General features: G+C 48.8%; 6 protein-coding genes across 6 annotated transcripts; 1 reads left to right on the top strand and 5 right to left on the bottom strand.

The window, feature by feature from the left end:
• Window positions 1–502: 502 nt before the first annotated feature.
• On the bottom strand, window positions 503–1,982 carry UA08_07436 (hypothetical protein; the record flags this gene model as incomplete). Its single annotated transcript, XM_020262330.1, has 2 exons — window positions 503–1,831; window positions 1,893–1,982. The coding sequence occupies 2 exons, from the start codon at window positions 1,980–1,982 to the stop codon at window positions 503–505; spliced, it is 1,419 nt and encodes a 472-aa protein (XP_020117489.1).
• A 659-nt stretch (window positions 1,983–2,641) lies between these two features.
• Window positions 2,642–4,244, bottom strand: UA08_07435 (Dimethyladenosine transferase; the record flags this gene model as incomplete). Its single annotated transcript, XM_020262329.1, has 7 exons — window positions 2,642–3,277; window positions 3,346–3,398; window positions 3,466–3,527; window positions 3,583–3,697; window positions 3,770–3,932; window positions 3,969–4,075; window positions 4,127–4,244. The coding sequence occupies 7 exons, from the start codon at window positions 4,242–4,244 to the stop codon at window positions 2,642–2,644; spliced, it is 1,254 nt and encodes a 417-aa protein (XP_020117490.1).
• Window positions 4,245–4,784: 540 nt separating this feature from the next.
• UA08_07434 (hypothetical protein) lies at window positions 4,785–5,888 on the top strand (the record flags this gene model as incomplete). Its single annotated transcript, XM_020262328.1, has 4 exons — window positions 4,785–4,916; window positions 5,201–5,295; window positions 5,401–5,563; window positions 5,637–5,888. 4 exons carry the CDS (start codon window positions 4,785–4,787, stop codon window positions 5,886–5,888), a joined length of 642 nt encoding a protein of 213 aa, XP_020117487.1.
• A 268-nt stretch (window positions 5,889–6,156) lies between these two features.
• Window positions 6,157–9,612, bottom strand: UA08_07433 (hypothetical protein; the record flags this gene model as incomplete). Its single annotated transcript, XM_020262327.1, has 3 exons — window positions 6,157–7,217; window positions 7,347–7,513; window positions 8,111–9,612. 3 exons carry the CDS (start codon window positions 9,610–9,612, stop codon window positions 6,157–6,159), a joined length of 2,730 nt encoding a protein of 909 aa, XP_020117488.1.
• A 1,311-nt stretch (window positions 9,613–10,923) lies between these two features.
• UA08_07432 (hypothetical protein) lies at window positions 10,924–13,103 on the bottom strand (the record flags this gene model as incomplete). The annotated part of the gene is made up of 4 exons (XM_020262325.1): window positions 10,924–11,543; window positions 11,642–11,975; window positions 12,117–12,255; window positions 12,898–13,103. The coding sequence occupies 4 exons, from the start codon at window positions 13,101–13,103 to the stop codon at window positions 10,924–10,926; spliced, it is 1,299 nt and encodes a 432-aa protein (XP_020117485.1).
• Window positions 13,104–13,279: 176 nt separating this feature from the next.
• UA08_07431 (hypothetical protein) lies at window positions 13,280–14,688 on the bottom strand (the record flags this gene model as incomplete). Its single annotated transcript, XM_020262324.1, has 5 exons — window positions 13,280–13,325; window positions 13,382–13,556; window positions 13,800–13,912; window positions 14,017–14,156; window positions 14,224–14,688. The coding sequence occupies 5 exons, from the start codon at window positions 14,686–14,688 to the stop codon at window positions 13,280–13,282; spliced, it is 939 nt and encodes a 312-aa protein (XP_020117486.1).
• Window positions 14,689–16,772: the final 2,084 nt, after the last annotated feature.

Here is a 16,772-nt window from a genome sequence, read left to right as displayed (position 1 = left end):
TTTCGGCTGATGATACGATACCCTTCTCTTACACGCTGTATACACTTATTTAATGACCCACCCCTTCGCTAAGGAGTCTACTAGTGGAAAGCTTTCGACCTTGTTCTTTTACTCGGTTTTGACGACAAGACAAATTGACGTTTAGCTTTGGATCCGCTCTTCTTCACCTTCCTTTCTATATGTACCTAGTTTGCGATGCTTGGTCTACCTCACTATTGGCTTCTGGCTTAGTTTTATCGACGAGACGTCTTCAATGACTAGATTTGCAATCAAGTGATGATAATTATGCATGAACCCTGAGTATTTGGAAGAATTGAACTGATTACAGAAACTAAGCACAATAATCAGAGATATTATACCTACCCAGCTAGTACTGGTCCCGGATGGGCTGAATTGAATCTGTTACCATTCACAGAAGAATAGAAAACCAAAAGAAAGCAACAAGAAGAGAAATATATCAACGACCAAGCATCCACGTCCGTTGTCACTTCCGATTCTCCATTCAGGGAGTCGCAAGATCACCGATTGAGCTCCCTCCCACCATGATACCCTCAGTCACTGGCTTGACAGCTTTTCTAGGGTCAGCAAGCAGGCCTTTCACAACACTCAATACATCCGCACCAGCAATCGGGGGTACTTGTCGCTTAGATACAGGCTGCCCCTTAGCTGCGTCCTTGGCTAAGGACTCGGAGTGACCCTGCGTTGCTCTTGAGGCGTCCTGAGCATCTTTTGTTCCTGCCAGGAATTCATCGGCAATACCAGATAGGCCGGTGGCATCACCACTGCCGGAAGCTGCATGCTTGCCCTTGCTTTCTGCCAGTCCGATCAATGATTCTAGTGCAGCAGCGCTAGTGGTATCTGGGTCGCCATGGTCACGACGGTGTTTCCCAGTAACAAGCTTTGGGAGATCTCCAGCAGCCGCGCCAGCATTGCTCAACGTCGCAGTGGCCAGAGTCGAGAGAATGTCCAATTGGCGTTTAGAAAGGGATTCGAGAAAAGTACCCACTGACTCCGAACTCTCGCGCTTGCGCAGAATGCCCCAAAGGCTGGTCAGCTCGTCAAGAATGTCGAACACGCTGCTATCGCCACGTTTTCCGATAAGACCCAGGCCAGAAACGAGTGATTCAATACCGCTTAGCGGATCCACGCTTCCGCGCTTTACGAGCTGTTCAAGCATGGCCTTCTCCTCGCTGGTTAGAGAATCATCAGCATCGCCCCGTTTCACAATCTGGTCGAGACCTGTGGACTGTGTCGCCGATGGTGTCTCCTCCTTGTCGTGATCCTTAGAAGAAACAGAATGAAGCATGCCTTGGAGTCCTTTAAGTGCATTCTCGGTATACGTAGGCTTCTCTGTATCACTTTTCTTGGTATCGCGCTTGACAGAACCGCCTAGAACACCACCCAGCCCCCCAAGTCCCCCGAGCATGCCAGCATCTTCTCGGGTACGCTTGATAGGGAGGACTTTTGCAAGATTGGCAACCTGGCCAAGCTGGCTGGCTGCTTCAGGGATGCTCTTGACCAGTCCCAATTGTCGAGTTTCAAGTTCTTCTTCGCGCTTCCCGCTGATTTTGTTCAGGCTTTTTAAGAGGTCGGTGATACCTTCTAATTGCCGACGCTTGATTTCCCCGTCACTGGAGCCTAGGGGCAAGTCGTTCAAGACATCGAAGACGCCGTTATCTTGTTGCTGGCTGCTATCAGACGAAAGTGCGCTAGCAGCTGCTGCTGATGCCAGGGCATGAGCGTCAATAGTTGCAGCGGGGATACTTGACATGACCGGGTTGGCCTTGCGCATCGGCTCGCTCTGATGCGTGATGGGCAGGGCTGCGCGGGACTATATCTCTCAATACATTAGCGAAAGTAACCTCCAGCCAAACATCATCTTCAAATCTCACCGTCTCAGCCTCTGCATTGGGATTGATCGGAGCAGTAACGGCCGCCGAAAACACAAGGGCCGACGCCAAAAGAAACCGTACAGGCACCATTTTGACCGCAAGTCAATAAGGAACGCAAAGAAAAGAACTAAAGTATACGGTGATAAAAAGAGCGTAGTAACTAGCTAGCTAGTAAAGAGCGGCAATCGGTAAGATAAAGCCTTCGAAAGGAAACCCACCGGACGGCAGAAGAGAGAGAGACGACAGAATGGGAATTTCATTCATCTTATCAGCATTCAAGGGGACAAACATTCTTGTCATCTCGCACTTGATGTTCCCTTCGTTTCGATATCGCAAGTCAGTCCCTGTCTTGCGAGCGACCAAGGGGAAGAAGGAATGATTGATGGAATGTTATGTAGGAGTTTATTTATCACGCTGGTATAGTTAGTTGCTTGATGTTACTGGGTCTAGTCCCGTGCTGCAAGGGGTTGATATAAGGCTGCGTTTTGTGGTCCCTTCGGAATGCACACATCCTGATCTTTAACCCTAACTGCCTCGTACATATTATCGACCTTAAGTGATAAGGTATAGGCTAATCTCTGAGACTTTCACTTAATCGAACGTTGTATGCATAGCATAAGGTTATGCAATATCAACATGCATATGTATGAAAAAGTCTTTATTGAACCGCTATAATGCAACAGCTTTTGGTATATCAATATCCTTATAAACTCCACATAACAAAACGCAAAGAAAGGGGGGAAGAAATATCACGAAAACCGTATCCCCTCCTGATTAAACGCATGCAACAACTGCAAAAACGCAGTCTCATCACATTTCTGGCTCCGCTTCTCTGCAAGCCCAAACTTGTCCAGCGCACGCTGGATCTTGACCTGAATAAGTTGCACCAATCGTGCTCTGTCGACATTGATGCCATTCACCGAGATCATCTTGCCGGACAGTTTGGGCGCGTCCTTCTTCGGTAGCTTTGATTGGTTATCGCTACGTCCAAATATCAGGTCTTGCATGTCTTGCATCGTGTCGTCTTCGTTGTTCTCGTCTGCTCCATTATTATCTATAAGATTATTGTCGTCTTCGTCGTCAATTTCCATGGTAGACTCCGGCAGTGGTAACGAAGCGTCGCCATGGCCCTGTAAGAAATCTGTATCTTCCTTTTTCACTTGTTCCGGGAACATGGACGCCCATGTCACCCAGTTCCGCTCGATGAGTTCGCGGACTTGTTTTATGAAGAAACTGGAGCGGAGGGTCTTGTTTTTCCGATTGAAGCAGATGCGTAGCATGCCATCGAGTTCCTCCCATGAGATGTCGGGTCGATCGGGCCTAGGCTCGATTCTGACGACGCTAGACTCGACTTGAGGGGGTGGCGAGAAGTTGTTTTTGCCGACCTACAAAGCTGCACAGTTAGCACTGTTGTCGTTTCTTCGTAAAAGAATATGTGGGGGATAGAATTTACCTTGAGAATATGACTGCATACAGCGTGGAATTGTGCATTCACGCTTAAACGACCTTTATTTTGTGTTTCACATGTTAGTAATTGTGATGAAAATCAAAGGAATAGCGACATGTTGCTTACTATACATGGCATCACCAGGCCTAGCAATCAACCGCTGCGCGAATTCACGCTGAACCATCAATCTACCTCATAATCAGAATCGACGAACAGAAAACGAAGATTATTCAGTAAACTTACATCGAAACACGCGGAGGACGCGGCATAGCGAGCAACTTGAATACAAGCGGCGAAGAAATTTGATACGGGGTATTCGAGATGAAAACATCAAAGTGGCCAATCTCCTTCAGATCGACTACACAGCCATATCAAAAAGAATGAAAGTTAGGAAAGAACATTCATAGACATGCGGATCAGCTTCTCGCACCTTTGATAAAATCGCCCAGAATAATCTTCAACTTCCTCTGCATAGGCGTTCCTTGCACCATCTTGGTGAGCTCTGCAGCCATGCGAGGATCCAATTCAATGGCCGTGCAAGCCTTGGCCTTTGCCAGAATTCGACGTGTCAAAACACCCGTTCCAGGACCGACCTGTGCTTGAAGTTAGCTTTGAAAATATCCACATACGCACATATATAGAATAGTCAACTTATCTGCAACGACTTCATGTTCTTTGATATTCGCCTTGTCGACGATGGCGTCTGCAATTCCGGGATTCTTAAGAATATGCTGGCCTTGAAATCATGTTAGCATGCACATGTATATCACCCACTCGATATACACACCAATGTCGGTGTTGAATTTGAAGATGGGATTCTTCTTCAGCGACCCGCTCGGCAGGTTTTTCGTATACGGCGACCCGGCAGAAGCGTTGTTGCGCTTTCTCGGTTGGACCTTGCCCATTATGATGCACGTCCCTGATTGTTTCTAGCGTCTGTTCTTTTGCTATATGCACTCCCAGCACTGCCTAGAAAAATCGATGGCATCTCGAAAGATAACAAAAATTTGTGGATAGCCTAGGCTTATCTTATCGACACGTGATATTATTCGTTTCCGCGGGGATCTAGCCAAGTTGGGGTAAGCGCAGATCAGAGGCGTGTTAGCGTCATCCGGACGCCCGCAGCCAATCATATCGCTTTCCTCCATTGAGCATCGCTAGTCCTCCTCCAACGCTTTCGTGCCAGGGCGAGACATGTATGAACAAACCGTGGAACGAAGCTTCTCCGCTTTGCAGGCTGTGCCCTTGGCGAAAATTCAGTTGAAAGATAACACATTCCATGCTTGTAGAAACACTTCTTGTGTTACACCGTTCGTTATGTAAAGCAGAGGCTGGGATTCTGCGAGATGATGCCAAAGCTGCTGTCGAGCTAGCGCCACTCGTTTATTCGGTGACTATATCCTAGGTAGGGCTTGTGTGGTAGATCTGCGATGATATTATGAAGCATGGCCGGCGAGGTAAAACCCACCCGGCCCTCTGACCCGGACTCTCTTGTGCTCGAGGCATGGAGTCAGGGATTGACGGTGGGAGCGCTAGTGGTGATGGCGGCCATGACGATCGCCAATATGAGGAAAGGGGTACTTTTGCATAAGCTGATTTTGACGGAGGTGATTCATCTATTCTACGCAACACATATTGATAAAGCACTGGCTTATTCCATTTTTATCAGCTGGTCCTCGGCATGCTTCACGGGACATGGATCTTCACGACGGCGCCTGTCTACGGATGGTACCTATCGGCGACTGCCATTGGGCTGCTGACTTGTTGGAGTCTTCATAATGTGATTTCGTGGATGAAAAGCCGGCCGTTTTTATCTCGCCGGTTGTCAGCGTTCTATATAACAACTGTTATACTTGTGCAGCCCTACTGGATTCTGGAAATATACGCCGTCTTTGCCTATTTCAACGACATCAACGACTTATTTTTAAAAACAAGGCCTTTGGAGCCTCTTTTTCGGTAAGTATGAATCTTAGACTGAAGGAACCGACGTCAGACAACTAACTTGATAAGGGATCCCTGGTGGCTTTTTACAACATGTTGGCTATGCTACATTGTCACAAGGCAGTACAACTTCGGCCTTATCGAACTCATTCGCATCAGTCCGCGATTTGGCGTTATGCTGCTGTCAATGTGCCTGTCTCTTGTGTTTGTTCTACTCGACATATTGAGTGTAACTGGTGTGCTTTACCTCGGTCTTCCCACGGGAGTAGAGCCATTCTGGAAGGTATATCCACGCGAGAAGTGATGTTCTATTTCTTTTTTTTTTCCCATGTTGATGTGATAGTGGCTATCGACAGCTCTCGTTCATTTTCAAATGTCTTTGCGACATTGTCATTCTTGACGACTTCAAGACCGCCCTAGACCGCATCCGAGCGTACTGGATGAGCCGTATCGACTCGACCGCGGCAGGCCCAGGAGGATCCCAAGACACTTCCAGGGATCTTGAGAGTAGCGGAATCGTGCTACCGTCGCGTAAAAATGTCAGTAATCTGATCCCTCCGACTCCTGTTCCATCGTCATCAAATCCCCAATTTCAACATACCAGTTAGCTCGTCTAGCGGGACACGGAAATCCAGTACCATAGCACGGAGTGCTCTTGAGGATGTTGTCCTATGAATTAGCATGATTATTGTAAAGAATTACATTTCAGTAACTGCATGCGAATATCTACTTATCTCGCCTCATGTTATGAAGCGAGCATGTGTACGAACCAAACCGAAAGTCATCTTGTATCTCGGCCATAAAATATCCAACGTGACACATATAAGCCTAAAGGGACATACACGACATTTTTTAGACTACCCAATAAATAGACCATCAAAACAAAGGCATATCAACCGTCCTCTCCCAATCAATCGCCTCCTTCTGCGTCTCAATCCTCTCGCGACAAGTGCCAAAAATCCGATCCCACAACCTCGTCTGCTTCCCATAATTATGGCTCGCCTTCCAACCAGTGCGATGATGCAAATCGTGATCCTCAATAACCAACTCCGCATCAACCCACTGCAACAACCAACTAAACAAATTCGGCGGACAGGCATGAATACGCAGGCCCGAATGACCCGCCAACTCCGCAAAGACGACATACTGATGGCAAATCCACCACTCATAAAACCCCATGGGCATGCCCATCAGCTTCATACTAAAGTACGTCAACAGCGGAATGCCAGCTATATCCCAGAACTCCTGTTCCGTGTCTGCATACAGACTCAGCAGCGGATTGGGATGTTTGGTGAGATGATGCGTGCGATGGAATCTCCACAACGAGTCCACCTCGTGCATCACGCGATGGTACCAATAGAACCAAAAGTCGAGAATGATACCATACAGCCCGACCTCGAGCAGCACCCAGACCCAGTTCGATGCCAGCGCTGTCGCCGGTGTGTCAGCGCTGCGGTAGGCCAGGAAGACGGTCATCATGGGTCTGAACGTCGACGTGGACATGAGCGAGTGCACGACCTTGGCGACGCCGATATCTGGAACGTCGTCGCGCGCGTGCTTGTCGCCATCGAAGAAGCCGTATATGTGGCCCAGGTCGCGCAGCACGTGCAGCTGGTTGATGGCAATGGCCTTGAAGGCAACGCCATAAAACAAGAACGCAGCTACCGCGCCGAGGTTGTGTCCTGTATACGAGACGTAGGTCTGATGCAAGATGAGCGGGATCAGGGCATGCGAAATCACCCAGCGATGGGCCTTCCACTCCGGTAGATGCGGCACCAAGTCTTCCTTAGAATGCACTGGTATTGGCTTGTCGAGGGCCGTGGGATGCACGCCCAATACCTCAAAGAACCAGTGCCATGGGGTCCATTCGTCCTTGCTGGTTTGACGCCAGGTCGATTTCATCGAGTCTTTGGGATTAGGAGCCGACATTCTCCTTTCTGCCCGAAGGGTAGCAGCAATAAATTTGTAAGAAGGTCAACCGAATGTATGCCACCGGGGCATAGAGCTAGATACAAAACATGAGGGGAACAACTCCTATCTTTATATCCATCCTGACTACAACCAACCAGCATTCAATGAACCGGCCCTAGCGCGACCGTTCGCCCGGCTGATCTCACGATGAAGGGGTTCGTCCATGCTGAACGAAAACATGTGAACGAGTTGGCCGCGGCTGTTTTTGCGAATAGTGCGATGCTTAGGTCCCAACAGAAGACCAGCTAGTCGGCTGATTGGCCTGGTGGGAGTTAAGAGTAGGGCTAAAATTTTAGGCAGGCGGGATAGGTAAAATACGGAGAAAAGACTCGATATTATAACATTACGAGCAGTGGCTGGCAGACATGCATCAGAACGATAGATCCGGCGATTGCTCACTGGATCAATGAACATGTGAGAAAAAGGCCTTGCAGAGCAAATGCCTGAAATCATCGCCACCGGCATTTCACCTTCGTTATGTACCGGTACTGCCTAGCCCTAAGCCCTCGACTAGTGCTGCTGGTAAGGTTACTAAAAGGTGCGATCTACACTGCACCACAATCACAAGAACAAGAACCGAGGCACTCAGCCTATCCTTTTGGCTTGGTGATGTTCAGCAGACATCTTCATTAGCACGTAATCATAGTGAGAAATCACCGATTAGTGGCATTCAGAGTCTTCTAGTTGCAACAAGCTAATAGTAGAACCTTCAAGCGCCCAAATATTATCTCTGGTCTGCAGTAGAAAAAAGGCCAAGGCACGTGCAAGACCAAATTACAGACTGGCCTTGCCTTGGGGCTCAAATGGCAACAGCAGCGCTAGCAAACCAGACACCAAAAACAACGCTCCGCTGACATACACTGGAGCCGAACTGTTGAGGTTGGCAAACATGGCAATAATCGGCGACATAATGCCAAAAACACGATTAGCCGTTGCAGCAATTGCATTTCCTGTACCCCGGTCTTTGGTAGGGAACACCTCGGGCGTATACGCGTAAAGTACAGCATACATGATGTTGCTCATGAAATTGTAAGCACAGTTCCAGCCAAGTAGCGCATTCGATGTCGTCGCCGTGGTGGATGCAAAAAGGAAAACACCCGTCATTGCAGTGGAGACGGCCAGTGCACCTCTGCGCCCAAATCGTGGCAATTCTACCAGCAATCCTCCCAACAGACAGCCAGGAATCCCGAGGACGGCAATAATCACCTCGTTTCGATACGTAATGTAAGTTGATCCGTCGCCAAATGACGCCCCGCGAGTGGCCTGGATGTAAGGAAGGAATGCGTTGTAGAGCGGGAAACCGAGGCCAATAAACGCCCAGATCGCCGTTACCATTGAGGTTGAGATCGCCAATCGGACTGTCGAGAAAAGCGAGCGCACATGCGTCAAACTCACTTTTTCCAGATTCCGCTGCAAGGCTGCTGCCGCGGACGTCTGCTGTTCCCGAACCCCATCATGTCCAGACCTGGCAAGTTCGTTGTATTGTGTCAGATCTTCCAAAGTCAGATTCGAAGTTTTGCCATTGCGGCGAGCGACCTCGTGGACAACAGCTACCGCCTCTGCATCTCGGCCACGTGACATCAAATACTTTGGTGATTCGTATATGGTGAAGCAGAAGAAACGAACGGCAAACATGACCATGGACAAGCCGCCCATGGCAATCATGAAATATCGCCAACCCATATTCTCGCTTCGCGTGCAAACTGTGTCTTCTTGGCAGGTGTAGTCACCCAGTAGCGGCCATGCCACCAAGGACGCGAGAAGTTGTGCAAAAGCCCAGTCTATAGACAGAACCGTCAACAAGAATTGGTGCGATGCGGGGAGAAATTCTAGAAAGATGGCTGAGTCAACCGGCAAGTTTCCGCCCACGCCCACGGACCACAACGCCGCAAAGACGCAAATAGCTGCAAAGTTGGGCGACCCCGCGGAGATGAGACCAAACACGCCTGTAATGCCAAGGGTCAAATTGAAGGCCCATTTCCTCCCGAACAGATCACACCCAAACCCCCAAAACATAGCACCTACAAGAAGACCGATATTTTGCGAGAGCGTGAGATATTCCGCATACGTGGGCTTGAATTCATTGCCGACTGCGGTGAGAATCAAAGAAGTGATAATTGGCCACATATTATCATTGGCCCAGCCAAAGCCGATGACGGCGAAAAGCTGCCATTGGTATTTGCCCATGCCAATGCTTTGAATGGCCTTGTTGAGCTCGCACGCTTTAGCTTCATAAACGGGATCGAAGGTTCCTGATGGCAAAGCGCTTCTCTCGCCTTGCTGGATATCGACATCCCGGAAAACTTCAGTTGGTACGGGTCCGGCATCGGTGCATGTCTCTGTATCTTTCGACGTAGACATTTTAAAAGGCCGTGAATAACGCAGCACGGGAATTTGAAAAAAAAAAAAAAAAAAAGAAAACAAACTTGCTACCTGCACATCTTATCAGTTGGATGTGAACTCCTAAATTTGACGATAAGACTGCAGACAAACCAGTAAGAGGCAGAGCGTCGAGCGGAAAAGATAAGCCGCTAACTGAGCTATCGGAAGTTTAGTTTGATATCGTCGTTCTCTATCCTTCGTTTCCCTCGTGCTCTTTTTCTTTTGCGCTGTAAGAAGACACTCGGAATCCGCAAGAGCAAGCGTCACCTATTGATACGCCTGCTTGCTTGAAAGCGCAACGACGAGAGGAAATGGACGTTGCCCGGATGGCATAGCGATAAGAAAGCATTGCGCTAGTGAAGCTGCACGCTCATGGCAGAATTTTCATTTGTCGCGGCGGCTCTGTAATGGCGTGATTGTACCCGTCACAATCGGCATTCAAGTCGTTCCCGCGAGCAGGGGACAGCCAAAGCCGGCTAGGCCCATGTAACATGGCTTCTTCTTGCATCCATGGATTTTGTCGTTGCGTTGACTAGCGGCGCACGCTCTGGGCCGGATTGCGTTCAGCATGATGACACGAGGCACACAGCATAACTACGTAGCGAGTAGCGAGTGAGAGTTCCTGGGAACAGGCGACGGAGAGAGTTTGCATTGTCAGCTTGAGCCTCGAGAGCGGAAACTGCCGGGTGCCGCATCCGGCCTAGCGCGGGGATAAGCAATAGGCGCTCTCTGATTGGACGGTGCCCTTTACTAGTCTGTATTTGGCATTTGCTATGTATACCAAGCTAGCAGATCATTAGAAGTCGTGAAATTCTTTCCTATCTTTTTAACAGTCATAACGCAATCACGGACGACTTTCCACAGGGCCAAAAAGCATCCCAAACGCTGCAGTGATGGCGAACATTGAACGGGCCGTTTTAGTCAAAAGTATGAAATATGCATCACAAGGGGAACATCATCAAAACAGGAATATGAAATCCAATACAAAGAGTGAGTCGCTGAAGGAGGGGAAAACAACAAAGCAGGTGGCCTTCAACGGAGAGTATATATATGCCTCGAGCACATACAAATACCAAACAGACATATAATTATCAAAAGGGGAGCATAATGGTATCAAAAAGAAAACGAAAGGTCCGAGAACATAGCAAGGCGGGTGGGAAAAAAGGGGCAAGAAGAACGAAAACAAAAACCACAGAAGTTAAAAAGAGGGCATTGCAGCATAGCCAGCAGTGGAGAAATAAATAGAAAATGAAATGCGATTATAAATGAGACAGGGCGAACAACCACGCGTCAAGGTATATCAGCAAAACCGCGGACAACATAATCTTCCCCTCGAATGGTCACCTTTTGTGATGGCTTCCTCCAGTTTCCCTTGCCTTCCAAAGCCGGTATAAAGTCACTCTTATTCTTCTGCATAGTAGGCAATTCTTTGCCTTCAGGGCCCGTGACAAATTTCTCAACCCATCCCCTCTTCCCAGCGAATTCCTCGTGGCGAATACTGACACCTTCCACATCTCCGAATTTCTGGAACGAGTATTCCCCATTCATCTGAAGGGTTCCGACAATGCGAGTAGGTTGACGGATAGCAATGTACACTCCGCCTATTCGAGCAAGAAAGGTTTCCACTTCCTTACTCTCTTCTGTCCCAATGCCGTCAGCGTTCTGTGTCAGAGATATATGTGAGCCGGCGCCCTCGAGAATCCATGCTATGTTCGACCCGGGGACGTGAACGATTTTGCGAGGTCTCCAGACTTCTTCGTACTGGCGCGGAAATGAACCTGCGGGATCGCCTGGACGAATCGAGGTGCCCACTTCTAGTTCGTCGCCGTTTGGCAATGCCGAAAACAGGCCGGTATCGATATGTTGAAAGGTGTTGCGCGAATTAATGGTGTGCAGGAAGGTGACTCTTCCTACGAGTATGCATTAATTATTTTTATCCTTGCGTAATTCCAGAGAAGGTAAAGAAAAAGGGGTAAAAGTCAACGGATGAGCAGGACCAGAAACATACTGGAGTCATTCGGATCTACGAGGCGCACACCGGCAATGGCCCAGTCTAGCTTCCTCGTCGCCTTCTCGACACGCAGATCCACGAAGAAGTTGTTCACGCTAATGACGGTGGTGTCGGTGTTTTCGTACGGATCCTCGGGTGGCCATCGTATAGACACTCTCTGTGATAGCGAGTACGCGTGTTTCCCCGCAAAAAGAGTCTGGGTCTTGATAGGGTTTTGGTACTGCTGGTACGCCTGCATCTTCGCCTCCCCTTCCCCTGCGTGCACAGCCTTGACGGTTGTCGTGGTTGACGCTGATGCGGTTGGTGCTGCTGCGATCGACCACAGGTGCTGCTACCTGCAATCGAGCATACGCCGGAGACACGCTTGCGGAAAATTCAAAACACAAACACACAAAACGCACAACACATGACCTGACTTTCGAACTGTGGCGGGCTTTGCTGGGAGACGGCGGATCGAGATCTGACAGCTTACGTTACCCCGCACTAGTTGGCTTAGGGTGCTCTCGGCTGGAGATCCTGGCTGGGTCACCGTCACTGGGTGTTTGCGGGGAGTCGCGCGGTCATTGGTGGACGGGCGGCTGGGGAGTCTTTTTGCCTTGGGTGCGATGCTGCTGGTGTGGGTTGTCGCTGTCTACGTTTTGCCACGGAAGAACGAGGCGAGGTGGTTGGCGATACGCAGGCACGCGAGGAATCTTAGCCCAGCCAGGCGGGCCCGTAGAGACCGACAAAAACAAACCAGGGCTAGTCCCGAAACAGGAGCAACAGCAACACTAGAGGCTAGCGACTAGTGAAGCAGCGAATAAAAAGGAAGCTGGCATTAACATGTAAAAAGGATAGGGGGATTTTACGGAGAGAAGAGGGGAAGAAGAGAGGGAGAGAAAAAGAAAGAGAGAGAGAGAGAGAGAGGAGAGTTCATCTTGATGTACTAAAGGAAGGAACGAAGGAAGCAGTGACTAGCGCCTGTGGTAAGTAGCAAGTAGCAACTAGCAAGTGCCTCCTGCTACACAGTGGGCAACAGCGGCAAGCAGGGAAGGTGCCAGCCCAACCAAGGCGGCTGCCTCTTCTTCTATTGTATCTAAGCGCTCTTTGAGCAATCTCCCTTTACATGCCTGTCCTCGTCTGCTATCTATGGTCGCATCTCGTCCAGATTCACCCACTTCTCTAGAAACGCATCCAGCTCAGATCGTCTGGCTGATCACGCCCTCCCCGCCGGATCGCAATGGCAAAATTCGGGTACCGGCTACTGAACTGACGCTCGGTGGTCGGGCCTCCAATATCGCTCCTCGAAGTCGCGAAAATGTGCCACATCATGCGGAAGCGGATCTTCCATGCGTTGCGCCGTCAGCTGCACCATCCGCACCATTCCCCTATGTAACGGCCATCGTTTGGCAAAGTGAACATGGTTCGCGCAAAGCTTCATGAACGCGACGTGGCTTTCGGGGTCCCGTAAATTCTCCATCAAAATGCACAGCGAGGTGGTAAAAAGTGGGCATTGGCAACTGGCCCGGGATCAGGGCCCCAACACAACTGCTGAGTTTCGGCGAGCCGACAGATGGTGCGAGCCGATGACAAGCATATTTGCTGTGCTCGACCCGCCGATTCCATAGCACGCTTATCTGCATTCGACGGCACGTTCTAAAGGAAAGCATATATCGTAATGATGGTGCTGTGATAATACATGCTGTGCAACAATTGTTAGAAGTGGCGACATACTGTCTTAGAAAGGCGAATACTCACGAAAGTGTCAAGTTCCCCGGCAATGGGTCCTTCTCACAGTCAATACATCTAGCTCGCATTTCCCAGCACTGGGAAAGGCGTGTATGCCAGCCTTGGACTGCATCGACCAAGTCGGCCTGAGTGTAGTCCCTCTTTTCTCGAAATAGAAACGACGCAATATCCCACACCACGTCTCCTATTTGTGACAAAGTGTCAAGAATACAATCATTATGAGCGGACAGTATCTCTTCCGATTGAGTATACGGTACCAATTCTCCTTCACGGGTGCCACAATGCTTTGGCACGCGAATACCGCGTAGCTTTTTCACCCCAGGTTTCGACTTGAAAAGCTAGGGCACTCGCTCTATATGTAGGCGTCAGCAGATTTCCAAGGTTCAAGGGTAAGGGTAATGGACCTACACGAAGATATTGAACTGACCGAGTTCAATACGGTCTATGAGCTGCCCGAGATCGGTAGTAGACATGTCGGTTTCGAGGACAAGGCGGGCTTGTCTTCTGCGAAGAGTTCGGATCCCTTCGGCAGCCTGAATGCTATACACCCATCCAGCACGATCTTTCCCCATCAAACAAGCACTGTCCCTTTATTAGGAACCTCCCAGTCAAAATGTCACACAAGAAGGAATTCATCTGTTTACCATTCGAACATAACTCCTAAGCCTTGTGGGATAGAGAAGCGACCCTCCTCATCGTCTAAGAGTCTTTTCGCCTCTGCATAGAAGCGATCGCCATTCGTCCTCGTATCGCCGTCGCAAGCTTCGAAACATTCAGAAAAAAACTATGACCAACCGATTCATTAGTAAAAGGGTTCAAGCGAGGGGAAATTGAAAAGATAAAAATCTCACACAGGCTTCAGCCAAGATTGCATTGACGAGGAAGGGTGAGCACAAGGGTGACTGGGGATTTTCTGATTGCATAGCTCTGACAAAAATCTCTTGATCGATGCAATGGAACCAAGGGAGGTGCCATGTGAGCCAAAGATAAATCAACTGAGAAACAAAGGCGTCGTCGTCCGTCACGGTTGTCCATGGCTTCGCCGAAACTATGACTTCTGGGGTCTCCGTCAGTATTGTCGAAGGGCGGTTTTGAAACTCTGGCGATTGTTCTCGGTCAACATACATATCTGTTGATTGGGGCGTTCTTCCAAATTCCGTTTGCTGGAGGTAATGATCGAGGCGTTGCCTGACCTCATCAGTACTGGCAGATGACCGGATGTAATTAACCAACTCGTCGACACGAGAATCCTGTCCTGTGCGAAGAGTTTCAAGCAGACGAAACAGCAACCGCCTGTCATTTTCCAGGACATCCATTTATCTCTTCACGTTGAGTTTCCGGCGCTGATCCCCTTCGGCATCGATCACACATTCTTGTTTCGTCTTCACGCAATTCTCGCACGGCGGTATACCACTACACTGCAGCCGTTATCCACACGCTATAGCTCGAACAGGGGAAGGGAGGTTGTAAGGGAAAAGAGAAAAGAAAAAAAGGGGGGCATTCATCTAATACCTTTAACTTTCGCGTTTTGCAAGCACGACATGCGGAGCTGACATTTTTTCGGGTCTTGCGCTTACTTTCAGAGGCTTCTGTACTCTGTGCCGCTTGTAAGATTGGTACCAGGGGAATATTCGATGACATGGCGGCGATGAGGTACTCTTGGGCACGGACGGCAATATGTCATGGTTCAAAAAGTCAAGAGGGCGACCCGGACGAATATCTTATGAGAAAAGTGAACACAATGATGATGCCCAGGGTGATTTTCTTGGGCTGCCCGGTAGGAATTCCTGCCTTGCCCTTCCTTGGGCTCCGCCGCTCAACATTACCGAGCGTGGATAACAACTTCGTGCGAGGACAAACCAGCTTTAGCAACGGGGATATAGTCTCCGCTCCAATCAGGCCAACACCGACAGCTCGTCCCCATCGATATGGAGATGCCGAAACGCTGATGAAGTATGATATTTATGTTATATTTTACTTTCTAGGGAAATAGACTCGCTGATGATTGAAATCCGCCCACTCATATTGGCCTATTATCATTGGCCTCGGATCGAGTAAGCCACATGGACCACACTGAGATCACCATGCAGTGCCAATCACTTGTCTTGGTATGCTAACAATGAATCGAACAATGAAAATTGAGAAACTTTTGAAATGCCATCGTTTAATACCACAAGAAAAGATTCATTGACGGAAGTTCAGACCGAGAGACGATCTTGAAGATCCACCTACAAGAAACGGAATGAGGAGTGAAAAGCGTTTCCGCTCCCTCGCTTTTAACGGCTAGAAGTATTTTTCAGCTACGCGATCATCCCAGCCATCCAAGTTTTGCCTCAATTTTTTAAAGGACTCCCTGTTCGACTATTTGAGGTTATACTTGATGCTGTAATTGCTTCACGGAAATTCAACGAATCTTATTCTGAGTGGAGAAATGCAAGGGAGGGTGAAGGTGGCTGGCAAGACCATTTACGGCCAACTAATTGAATGGCAGGTGTTGAGAGTCGTTTTCCCTCGTGATTAACTTGGCCTGTCAGGCATGCTGGATACTATTTTCTCGACCATGTACTGCCATATGATGTGAGTCCGATGCAGTAGCAAACAAAACCACGAGCAGTATGAGTTGGACGGGCATACAAGAGCATGCATATAAGATACATAAACTGATATAAGCCAAACCAGCCGGCAAAGAACATGACAAAGTCACAGGAGTTGTCGTCACTGGCTCGCGTGGAACATTGCCGCAACCTCAGACACGCGCGCACACCGAATAACTGGGATGGTGCTTAGTAATCTACTACTTGGTTGGACTGTGGTGTAACTACGTCAACTATACAAACGAGATCCTCATATGGACTAACATCGTATTTGTCGTATATATCGAATATATAGTGAAGTAAGAGGGGGTGATGATCGGGGCTATTTTAGCCAATGAGAATTGTTTGATATGCGTCAACGGGTCTATCCATCTGGGCACTATGCTCTCATAGCTTCACGTCCATCAACGAAATGGCCGCAGCATAGCAAACGTACTTAAATTAGAAGTTCCTTCGTGTTAGACGACATATTGTCAGATTCACTCTTGTTGAAATCTCCGGGGCAGCACGGGGAGTTAAGCAATTTAAGCTTTTACCCCCACGGGACTGAGATTCTGCAGGCAGCTTTTCCCCAATCACGAAGCATCAGAACAGCCGCCAGCTCTCACTCGGTAGAGATGATGGACATAAAGAGACTTACCCTGAGTTTCTCATAATTTTGTTCCTTCCTTCCTTTCTTTGCCTTTTCCTTTTCTGTTGTCTTCAATGGGTCCTGTCGATTCATCAGGTATAACTCGCCATGCCCCAGGACGGACAGGAAGCTGATGCTGTCAAAAAAAAAAAAAAAAAAAAAAAAAAAAAAAAAA

The sequence above is a fragment of the Talaromyces atroroseus genome (assembly GCF_001907595.1).
Source record: "Talaromyces atroroseus strain IBT 11181 chromosome Unknown scaffold_11, whole genome shotgun sequence".
Taxonomy (NCBI): domain Eukaryota; kingdom Fungi; phylum Ascomycota; class Eurotiomycetes; order Eurotiales; family Trichocomaceae; genus Talaromyces; species Talaromyces atroroseus.
The sequence above is the reverse complement of the archived record's forward strand: the minus strand, read 5'-3'. Positions and strand labels throughout refer to the sequence as shown.